At 40.6% G+C, this 12,342-nt stretch overlaps 1 protein-coding gene across 5 annotated transcripts in view; it reads right to left on the reverse strand.

Moving 5' to 3' along the window:
* Nucleotides 1-12,342, reverse strand: part of KLHL29 (kelch like family member 29) — a 403,320-nt gene that overhangs the window by 131,704 nt on the left and 259,274 nt on the right. For all 5 annotated transcript variants that reach the window (XM_074895564.1, XM_074895563.1, XM_074895565.1 and 2 more), the window contains 2 exons: nucleotides 10,756-10,897; nucleotides 9,457-9,999 (listed from right to left, as the gene is read on the reverse strand). In XM_074895564.1, the coding sequence (XP_074751665.1) occupies nucleotides 9,457-9,999; nucleotides 10,756-10,897 (685 nt within the window). The remainder of the gene's footprint in view (nucleotides 1-9,456; nucleotides 10,000-10,755; nucleotides 10,898-12,342) is intronic.

Consider the following 12,342-nt stretch of genomic DNA (forward strand, 5'->3'; position numbering starts at 1 on the left):
AAAATCCAGCAAATTCAGCCATCTAGAAAATTCACATCTACAAAAAGTCTGCATGGCATACAGGAAAAGGCAAAGAGCAGGATCTCCTATTTCCTAGGTTACAGGCAATAGGAATCTACTAGCATTGCTCCTCCATCTGTTTTCCACAGGATGGTGGTGTTTTGTGCAAAATGATCCTTGTTTTAGAGAACATCCACTGCTTTGGGATGCAAGGAATATTTCTCTCTTCAGTCACAAGGAAAAGGTCATGCAGAGGAGATGGGCTTGATGTTGGATTTGGGTCTTCTATAAAGCAGTCAGACTGAAGAGGAGTGTCAGCTCACACAGTTCTTAAAGAGTTCTCTTAAGAACTCTTCCATTTTAGCCCATTTTGTCTTTTTCATACCACCTTCCTCATCCTCACCCAAATACTGCAGTGTGCAGATTGATGGACAAGACACATTTCGTCTTCCTCTGAAACATCAGAGGAATCATGAAAAAAGCCATAATGTTCTCTTTAATCCTACGTTCCTGTTTTTTTTTTTTTTTTTTTTTTAATTTTCTGATGTTGCAATACCAATGAGCATTGTGCAAAATATAATGTAAAACGTCCTCAGGCAAGCCCTCCAATCTGTTTTATCTCCCTGGAAAGTACTACATAGTCACACTGTGCAAACTTGACCAAGTATCTTGGCACCTTGTCAAATGCTTCTGACTTAATTGTCACTACACAGAGGTGTATGTATATATTACTATCTATAATCCTGGTCAAACACTTATATTGAATCCCCTGATTTTGTCAGCAGCCCAAGGATTTTTCCAGTACGGTAGTAAGCACGTACAACACCACATGCTGTAAATTTCTGAATTTAGTATGACAAGACTTCATGCCGCTTTTACTTGCACATCTAGATGACGGAAGTTTTGTCTATGAGTAATCATTCCTGCAAGCATATGTAGCTCCTTCCTAGTGATGATATCATCACCTTATGATACTTTCTATAATATCTAGTCTGAGAATCTACTGTAATGATTTGTAAATATTAAGATGGAATTACATACAAATACCTTGTTACCCTGACTTGGTACAACTAGAAACCTGAATATATGCATAACACAAACCAGACTGAATGCAAGAAGCTTAACCATCCTACCACATGGAAAGACCTTAGTAGTATATCGTTGTGACAATGTACAGGAACACCACATACAGAAACAAGTATGTCCATTGCTGGGAAGAATTTTCTTGCATGAACCATTCATATTGTTGCCCAAATTATTTCCTACTTAAACAATGAAAGAAAACCTAAAGAAAAGCAAGCATTAATACAAATGTTCGCGAAAAATCATTCCTCTCTTCATAGTATGCATCCTGTGAATATTGAAGACATCTGAAACAAGCAGATTGTGGGATGTTACACCGAAACTAGTTTCCTGACAGTTATTCTTGCTTTTGCTTCAGACAAAGTCCTCGTATCTTTAGTCTGACACGATATGCACATCAGTTATTTAAAGACAGGTATTATTTTTAAAAAAAAAAGTCCATAAAAGCACTTTAAAGATGCAAGGCATTATGTAATCCCACGTTATTATTATTATTATTATTGACTGCTGCTCAAAGCCCAGCCTTGCTGTGAGACAGCAGAGCTTATCATCAGCAATCTCAAGACACAGCAGGGTAAGAAAAGTCGCTATTTGGAAATGTTTGTATTTCACAAATCTGTTTAGAGTTTTTGTATCTAGCATGGGACAGAATCATTCTCGTTCTGAATGCAACAAGACAGAAATGATTCTTCTTCATTCAGAGTTCAGGCACTGCTCCATGGAGGACTGGTAATTACAAAAAAAGCAGTATTTCCACTTTCTTGTAGGGAAACCAAAAACCATTTGAAATTTGATAAATCTACTTGTCTGGAGATCTCCAGAGATCATAGAATTGACCATTTTGAGAACATTGTAAGTGTATACAGAAATGCACAGTCTGGCTCCTGATGTACCCAGCTTGTTCAGTCTGGACTGGGCATGGAGTTCCCATTCTCTGCTGACTCTGTAGTAGCTATAACTTGACTGTCCATTTTTAATGTCATGACAGCAAAGGAAGTGGAACTATCCTGCCGTAAAGACAAAGAAATCTTAGTGGAAAATTCAAAAGCCAAACTTGTGGAGACGATTGACCATGAAGGAAGAGCACCTCTAAGGTGGCTCCAACTATATGAGGACAGCATGAAAAGGAACAGGTATGTTTCCCATTGCATCCAAAGGGTTGGATGCAGACAGGGGTTGCATCCAAGTATGTGTCTGGAGTTGAACAAGACAGAGGACCAAGGGAAGACAAGGTCAGAGAAATCACACATTAAACATGAGTTCTTAAAGGAGAACAGAGACTCTGTGAGTGTTTTGGACAATTAGTAACTTTAATCCAAATTCAGTGCCAGCTCTCTGCAAGGGATTTTTGGAACAGCATTTGGGTGGATGGATAAGTAGCCTGCCTGGAAATTTGAGCTGTATTTATAGAGTTACCACTTATGTATTCTGTGCAGAAAGGGAGCCTGGATTTTGTTTATCATCCAGCCCCTAAGAAATTTTGCACTTTGTGAGTATAGTGTTGTGTGGATAGGAGAGAAAATAGTAGTTCAACAGAACTCTGCCCCCTCTCAAACTTATTTTGAATGAATTTAGTGGTCAATGTCACGGACAAAACCGTATTTGTTAAGAAACCACATTCTAAGCAAACCATGTCTTAGACTTCAGGGTGGGAAGAAACTCAAAGCATCTTCAAATGTATCACTAATTGCCTAAGTGGATCTGAAATTGATGACATAATATCACATTAACAGCAAAATCAAAGTTCTTCAGCTCTGTGCTTTCAAGAACAGATTGAACTACAGTTACAAAGCTAATGCTTATTTAAAAAAACAGGTATAAAAAAAAGCAGCATGGAGCAGATGACTTTTAAGAGCAGTTTCAGGGAGTTTTAACACACTTTAGCAACACCACACTTTTTTTTTTTTTTTTACAATAACATTCATAAAATATTGGTAGTGGTGAGAGACTACTCTCCACTTGAAACTTGGAAATCTCAAGTCACTCATATACTGAGAGCTGTCAATCAAAAGAGAATTTGATGATCTTCTTTATGCTGTACATTTAGCATAGCAATGTTCTAGGACTATTACAAGTCCTCTCTGATGCTTCAGTGCACTAATCACTGTCTGTTATGACCTGACCAATAGTGGCATTAAAAGACAGGGCATGAATTACTGAAAATACTCCACCTGGAACATAAAAAAATGTATTTCAATCTTGCTCAAGCGATGGCTTAGATACCCTCATCAACTTTGCAATTCTTTTAAGATTATTCTAATGACAAAAGACTGTAATTAAGCTTGAAAAAGATTTGATTTTAGAGGATCTGTTCAAGCAGTTTGCTTTAAGATCATTACTCTGCATGAACATGCTAAAACATGAGCCAGCAGTGTGTTCTTGTGGCAAAGAAGGCTAATGGTATCCTGGGTTGCATTAAAGTATTGCCCACAGGTCGAGGGAAATGATCCTTCCCATCTACTCAGCACTGGTGAGACCGCACTTTGAGTGCTGTTTCCAGTTCTGGGCTCCTCAGTACAAGAGACACATGAACCTACTGGAGACTCCAGCAAAGGACCATGAAGGTGATGAAGGGACTGGAGCATCTCCCCTATGAGGAAAGGCTGATAGAGCTGGGACACTTCAGCTTGGAGAAGAGATGGCTCAGAGGGATCTCATCAATGTATATAAATACCTGAAGGGCGGGTGCAAAGAGAAAAGGTGCCAGGCTCTTTTCGGTGGTGCCCAGTGACAGGACCGAAGGCCATGGGCACACACTGAAACACAAGAGGTACCATCTAAACACATTCTTACTGTGAGGGTGACTAAGTACTTGCCCAGAGAGATTGTGGAGTCTCCATTCTTGGAGATGTTCAGAAGTCATCTGGACACGGTCCTTGGCAAATAGCTCCAGGTGGCCCTGCTTGAGCAGGGGAGCTGGACCAGAAAATCCCTGGAGGTCCCTTCCAACCTCAACCATTCTGTGATTCTGTGAACTCTTATGTGTCGTTACCAAGTTGAGCTTACAAATGATCACTAGTCATTGGTATCTTGGTACCATTCAGGCTGCCCCAGAAAATCAATACTGTCTTAAGGAAAACACAGTAAGAACCATGTACAGTGCTAAAAGATTTCCATGCTAAAAGATTTTTTTGCTAACCTAACTCTTCCCAGAAACAGGAGGTAGAACACACTGTTATTTCCATTGTAGACTTCCCTGCCCACAACTATATGCATACACATTCATATATATATATGCATATACATGTACACACACATACTAAAATTTTACGTACAATTTTATATCTATATTTTTTATAATCTATTTATCTATCTACCTATCTATGTCTATGGATTCAAAAATAAGGAGACTTTCCTAAGGTTACACAGACCACATATTCTGCTGCAAGGCAGAGAACTGAAAACAGGCTTTCTAGAGTCTTCATCACACGATATCCTTTAATTAACATTATTAGAATTCCAAATGCTAAGTTGCACTTTGAATTTAAACACCCCCCAACCTCCCAGCATTCATGTCTAGAACTAGGTACACTCACAAAATTGCAGGTCAAGCTGAAATCCCTTTGAAAATTCAGCCTTTTGTGAAGAAAAATTTGATGTCTATTGACAAAATGTTGTAGCCTGCCTTGTTACTATTCATGATTAAGGAAAGTAAATATTGTCTGAGGTCTAATGAGAATTCCAATGCAATAAAGTCAAGTGGGAAAGGTGCAATCAATAAGTGATGATGCAACAATATTCGTTTGTAGTTTTATTATTGTTTAGTTCATGGTATTTGGTGGTGCTTGAAAATGGTGTTAAGGAATTAGTGCTACAAGGATTAACATTCAGATTTTATTTCTGATATTGTTATGTTTCTATAGTCATTACATTCTGAACACTAATTAGCATCTGATTTCTTTTCCCACTAGTTGAGGACCGCAAACCAAAGAATTATAGAACAAAAATACTATGGAAATGAACATCAGTATTATCCATGAACATCCAGAAATGAAAACCCATAATGTCCGTGGCTAATTTTACACTGCAGGAGAAAGTACTGCAATGAAGAACTGTATTTTCCTTATTTTTTGTGTTAGACCATGCTTCAAAGTATACCAAGTTAATGAAGAAAGTGTCTTTTCAAATGTGTAACAGATCTGAGAGTCCAAGCTGGAACATTTGTGTCCTACATACGGCAGGGCTATCCACCAAGGGTTCAGTTTTGGATTTACTGGAAGACTTGGATATAAAGGAGCATATTGACCTATGAAAAAGTCAAGGACTAAATCTCACTCAGTTATTTCTGCAAGGAAACCAATCTCTTCCTGTCCTTCATCAGACTTATTAACTTCTCTCCATTTGGGCTCAACTGGATTGGCAGGTACACAGACATCGGTCTCTGTCACTGTGCCATGGCATGGGACACCAGTACATTGTGTCAGAAACTGAAGCGATGATTGCCATCCCTCTCTCTTCTCTGCAGGCATGTTGTGCAAGCGACAACTTGTGCTGGCACATCATGCAGCCTGAAGATACTGAAATTATGTTTGAATATCATTTGCAACTCTGTATTTTCTGAAGAAGCCACATAAAAATTTGGCTATGTGAACTTCAGTGGATCTTTGCTGAATGTTCAAAATGAACATCTTCATGGTTCTAAATATTTTGCTTTATTTATTCCCCTGGCACTTCATCTTTAGATTACAGAGCAAGACTTACTTAAAACATGGATAGAAAACAAGGGCTGATTCTGTTCTAAAATATTAGGCTATGTGTCTGTGTTAAGGTGACATGGCTTTTGAAGTCAGCTAGGGGTATCTGGCATAAATCCTATCCAAAGGGCAATTACAGTCCAAAACATACACCTCTTAAAACTGCTGTTGACTGTGTATGGTGAAGGATCCCATACATTTCATAAGGCAGCTCTACTGTTCTCCACACATTGCTAAAAGCAATAATTACTTTGAAACATTATTTATGTCTCTCATAATGTGACTGCTTTATAAATTCACTAAGTAAATGGATCATGTAGCTAAACTTAACATTCATATTTAACGTATTACAGAAGCAAGAAAAAATCCTTTCACAGAATATAACCCATCCAGACCAAGAAGATTCTCTAATCCATGCAAAAATTATTTTCTTACAGGTAGTTTCAATGTCATTAGGTAGGAATTAGTTGTGACACTGTAAAGAGAATGACATACCTGTCTTACATCATGACTCTTGTTATCAAAATGTATTTTCTGCAGAGCCATGGAAATGACTCTTCAGTCATGTAAGTGAGATCTCTTGACCTATTGCAAATGAGATGGCATACTAGCAGTGCCTTTAACTTTTGGCAACTTATTTGTTTATTTTTGTTTAGAAACAGCCAAATAAGAAACCTAGTTCTACATGAATATAGTATAATATGGCCCAAACAGATACACAGCCAAATGAAAGATAATTATGGGAAATAAAACATGACATTTCAAATCAGCTCCCTAATAAAGTCTAAAAATATAAGAAACCCTATCATATTAACCAGCAAGAGCTGCTCTTTCACTTTCAGGATAGTTGGGTAATTATTCAAACCTGTACAAGAACGGATTGTCAACTGAAATAATAGTAGAGTATCTCAGGATAATGAGATAGATCTTAAGGCTATTAGCAGTGGCTCTTATTATAATGCTGACCAAGGTTCCCAAAGAAAGAGAGAGAATATTTAAATGCAACTTGTAGAGAACTAGTTTGAACTTGTATATTTGAACAGCTTAGTACTGTCTCATAGTTTCCATTCCTTCCCCAGAGAGAAAGGTGCCTATCATGTAAAACTGTGAAACCAGTCATGCTTTAGAGACTGAAATCCCTGAGGGAAGAATGTAAAAGAAAGAATAATTTGAAAATCGAGCCACACTGAAATCCATACAATTTATATTAACTCTCATCCTAGTGAGGTTTTAAGGTCTGGTTAGACACTCAGTTGTCGTCTCTTTCCTGATTCTTTCTCTATCATTCAAAACAACCAACACCAACACGTATCTTCTCTGACTTTAGGTTTGACAAGAAGAATTATAGCTTTAGATGTAAGGGCTTTTACCTTTGGAAATGGAAATAGAGATTACTTTTTCTCTATAAAATAGGTCCTGCTTATGAGATATTTGTATATGCATGCTTTGTTATCTTACATTTGTTTATTTTTAACTACTACAGGAACGGAAATAACTCAATAACTGATGGTCATAGAGAAACTGGCTAATCCCTGGAAAAACAGTTGCCTAGCTTGCAGTTTATAACATACAGTATGGCTAACGTGTCAGCAGTTGTCATGGATTAGAAATACTGCTTTGTTTTAATAATCTCCTTACAAGCCTCTCCTAGGTACAAAGGTTTCCAAATACCTGACCAGAGCTGGGTGTGGCATGCCTGGCATAATCTAGGGAGGAACTCTCCTCCTCACTTAAATGAACGCCTCATCAGCTGACCAGTGGCACTCAGTGAATTAGACTAGACTAGGGTTTATAACAAGAATGCTGACTAAGACTCTGCAAATCAAATATTAAAAGAGTGGTTAAATATTTTACAATCTTTTTACTTAGGCTTTGAGTTGAAGCTTAGTTCTGCTAGCCAGAGATATGCTGATGGTTAATTGATGGAGGAAGAGTAAGTAACAGCTGATGCTGCTAGCCCTAAGTATGCAAGGCATTTAAGAGTATTCCTAACCTCAAGTGTGCAGTCACTGACATGCTCATTTGTCTCACTAGGTTAGTGTCACCAGGGCTCAGATATGTGATCAAATTACCGCAGTGAAAGTGGTTTAAGCTTATGTGTTTTTCCTTGTATTGTATATTTGCACGTCTCCAATGACACCAAGTAATCCTTTAAATTGTGTTAATTTGATCATGTATCCGAGTATCCAGTGCAGTAAATTGGGATAGGTGGCTATGAAAAGTGGAGATGATGCCTTTTAGAAGACAAATAGCTTCCACAGAGAAGAGAGACATCTAGCAGAACCACTACAGCTCAGTCTACCAGAATTATAAATCTATCTCCTTTCTCCTTCCACAACACCAAGGGTTTGTAAACTTATAAATCTGAGCTGATGAATCACTTTTGTGGATTTTGAGGTTTTTTTTAAGGGAAAGAATTAACAAAACTGTTATAAAGCAACTGTTGGTCAATTTTTGGCTACCTGGCTGGGCCGGTAAGACTTAAAGCCCATCTAGATACTAAAGAAAAATTCCGAAGCTTACCATCCAGCTATCATTATCACCATTATCGTGTTTGGGGCTTGGAGCCCAAAATTTAAAAGCAGTCCGAATATTTAGCTTCAGAAAAGTACTGCTGAGCTTGTACCTGAACTCCTTTTCAAGAGACGTTTGGTAAGGATTTGCACATACCAAATTACGATTTACGTAATGAGCAGGAAGAGTTATTGGACTAATCATTTTTAATAGAGATTCCTTGTCTTTAATACAGAGCTACACAACAGAACTTAATAGCTTGTGGCAAGTAAATAATTTACACATGGATTGTGTCTGAATACAAATGTATACATAAAATATCACAGACTTAATGAAGTCTTTGGGGTGTTTTTTTTAAAATCAATTTAATTGATTTTGCTGATAGGTCTGCATTTATATTTTTGTAAGCTACATTTTGCTTTACCTGAGCATGTGGCACAGTCATGATTTTTAAGGGAGGCAGGGAAAACTCTGCAAATTAAATAAGAAATGAAGTACACAGAGAGTAGGTATTTTTGAAGCGTCTAGGGTAAGACACTCGGAAATAACACTCCAACATGACCCAACAGTGTGGCTCATTTAGAAACTACTTATGAGAAAAGGTCCACCTCTCAGGAATGCTTATGACTATTCAGGGTGTTTTGCAGCATTTGAGCCCAATGAAGCTGGTAATGAAGAGTTTTCCCCTAAACGCTGAACATTTTGGGTCGTTTAGCGTCAGTCAGCAGGGTTACTTTGTATTTGGCTTGGGTTTTTACTCGAATGGGGAAAAGACAACGGTTGAAGAAGAAGGTTAGTGTTGTGACTAATACAACTGAAGCCAGAAGGAAAGTGGTTCGATGGAAACCCGGGTGCGTGTGTTTCAAAGGGAGAGGCACAGGATGGTGGCTGCTTTACCATTGGGAGCACCAGCTTCTCTGACGGGCCCAAAAACTGTTTTTCACTACAAAATACGCCCACAGATCATCCTCCCTCTTTCTAACGCACTGCTTTGTGTCACTAACTCAGAAAAGCTATGCATTAAAGAAAAGCACAAAGACAGATGCGGGAGCTGGGCGGGCGGGCCCGAGGAGAGCAGTGGGAAGGCCCAGGGCTCTGCCGCCATCCTTGGCCCCGCTGCCCACCCCTGCCCATGCGCCCCATGGGCCGAGCTGGCCTGCCTTACCTTTGGGGTGCCAGGGGTCCGTGAACTCGTACTTCCCCACGCCGATCGTCCGCAGCATCTGCACCCCGTTGGTGTTGTCCGGGCCCCCTGCTGCGTTGGGGGGCAGCGGGGCAGCCGCCTGCCCGTTGGTGGCAGGCGCGCTGCTGGGCAGGGCGGCCGAGGGCAGGGCCGGCGGTGGCGGCGGCAGCATGGGGCAGGCCAGGTGGCCATTGCCCACTGCCCCGGGGCCCGGGTGGGCCACCGGGCCCACGCCGCTCATGGAGGACATGCTGAGGGGCTGGCTGTTGGTGTACAAGGGCTGGCTCTGGAGGTTGACCACCATGTTGCTGAGGGGCTGGGAGGGCTGCGGCTGGAGCTGGTAGTGGGCCGGCATCAGTGGCAGCTGGGGGTTGACGTGCGGAGGGAGGGAGGGTGTGACGCCGATAACGGGGGCCTGGACGTTGGCGGCCGGGCTGAAGGTTGGCGGCTGCGTCATCCCATAGGAGTGCGTGATCAAGGCGGGCTGGCTGCCTGCTGCCACCGTGGTGACCCAGGGCGCTGCACCTGCAGCATAAAGGAGAGGCCAGCAATGGCGGTGGGCTCGGCATGGGGGAGACCAGAACAAAAATAAACACCTGCAGCCTTCCCCTCCCACACCTGTGTCCACTACTGAATTGTGCCGACACGCTCTTCTCCTTCACGGTATCTAAAGCAGTTCAGGGTCTGGAACCATTCCCAACCGGTAAGTGCGTAAAATTGCTACGGCAATGTGAGTGCAATTGTTAAAATACTCATCAGGTGTCATGCGGCATGTTTGTGGTTTTATATATTTTGCGCTTTATGCAGCTTAAGCGCACGCTTCCAAGAAAATTAACCTCTTTCCCCACCATGCTTTCATGGCTCCCTGACAAACACTCTGTGTGTATAATAATGGTGCTCCAGCCACTACAAAGAGATTGTAATTAGGCGTCTGGCATAGTAGCACAATGTATGATATGTGTCTGGAAGCTGGAAATCATTTCAGGTAGTTCTGGACATAAAAGAGGTCTTAAAGTATTACAGAGTGCCTTTTCCTCTAGTGAAGGCAGAGAAGGAGAAAAAAAGTCCCACTCTAATGAACTTGCAGGCATCTTAATACATTATATTAGCCCCAGCACAGAAGAAACTTGAGGGGTCTTTACAATGAGAGAAAAACGCTGCTAAAGAATAAAGAAAGGGCTCACAATGAAGTCTAATTTACGGAGGTAAATGGAGATAGTACATTGAATTTGCTTTGAACGATTTTCCCTTGTAGAATTACAAATAAGATTAGAAACATACCTGGGTTTTCATTCTCCCTCATCTGTTTAGATGGAGGCTCATCAGTGTCCCAGGGCGTGGACTGATTGATGGGTGTCTGTCCCCACCTGACGCTCGTTGCAAGTCCTTGAGGCTGATTTTCAGTCTTGGAAATGCAAGGTGTCTACCGGAGAGAGAGAAAAATACAGAATAAAAATGTTTAGGCTACTGGGAATAATTACTGTTCCTATAGCTAGTAGCTTGCTTGTTTGTTTGTTACAATCCAAGAGGATATCCTAAGATCTTTAAATATCATTTTCCTCCAGGCTTGCATGACATGTCTGTATGTGAAATACAATACATTTGAAAAAAATACTTCTGGAAATCTAATAGTTCACCTTTAAAAAAAAAAAAAGTCCACAACAAACTTACACTTTCAGAAGTAAGTTGCTTTTTTGCCTTGAAAATAAAAAAAACCAAACCAGATATGGTAATATCCATTCAGTCAGAGCTTACATAAAATGGACTATCTTCTCTTTGCTCAGTCTCTTCCAAAAATAGTGAGTTTTGTTTAGCAGAAGGCAGAACAACAGAGACTTATTTACAACCGTAGGACAAATTACTGTAGAACAGTAAAGAGAAGTCTTAGTATTTACTGTCTGTCAACCCTTAAAATTGAATGCCAATAAAAAAAAGCAGCATAACAGTCATTGGCTGCTAAAGTGGGTATGTTGGCAGTTCTTCAGAGATGTTAAAATAACTGTAAAGTAGAGGAAGGATTGGGGCTGAATAATCATCAAAGGGGATATGATGTGAAAGAGATTTTTTGATAAAAAACTATCACATGGATTTAAATGCTAAGCTGGTCCCCCCCCCCCCGAGTTTTAGGGGATCTTCCCAAACAACCATGCCTTTGCTGAGAAAAGGCCTGTAGAAAACAAGGATGCTCCAACAGGTCTCATTTATTTAACTCTGCTGCGTATTTAATTGCTGAAAGATTAAAAGTTTTTTTGTTTTGTTTTTACTGGTGTCAGAACTGCTATACCAAGAAAACGGAACCAGCTGCCTATTGCTGAATGAGTATTGAGGACTGAAGCCATAAAGAACAGGAGACCAGTCTGAGCGATTGCTTGTTTGCCTTACATCTGGGAAGTAATTTAGCTCTGAGACCGGGGCACAGCAGCTCCATAAATGTCCTGGGTCACGTAGTACCAATGAAATCTCTGTCAACACCAGCAGCATTTTTCCCCATCATCAATACCTCAATCACCCCATGAAAAGAAGCCATTAGTGGACCCATTTATGCTCTCTGCAAATACACGCACACCTTTCCCAAGCCCATCAGTCATTCCTCCTGTCTTTAAATCCATTGGAGGTGCTTGCTTACTCCTGCCCTCCCTTCTACCCGACTCACACCCCCCCTAGCACTTCTGCCCTGTTCCAACACTTCCTCCTTCATCTGAGTGCCTCTGACACCTCCTATCACCCATTCCCTTTTCCACCTGAGCTTCATCTTCCTTTGGCTCTGGGAGTGAGGAATCCTGGGTGCATACCTTGATGGAGGAACGGGTTTTGCTGTGCTGATCTCTTTCCTCTCAGGATCCATAATGGGAATATCTTCCCCACTAT

This window comes from Athene noctua, chromosome 1 (genome assembly GCF_965140245.1).
Source record: "Athene noctua chromosome 1, bAthNoc1.hap1.1, whole genome shotgun sequence".
NCBI classification, from domain to species: domain Eukaryota; kingdom Metazoa; phylum Chordata; class Aves; order Strigiformes; family Strigidae; genus Athene; species Athene noctua.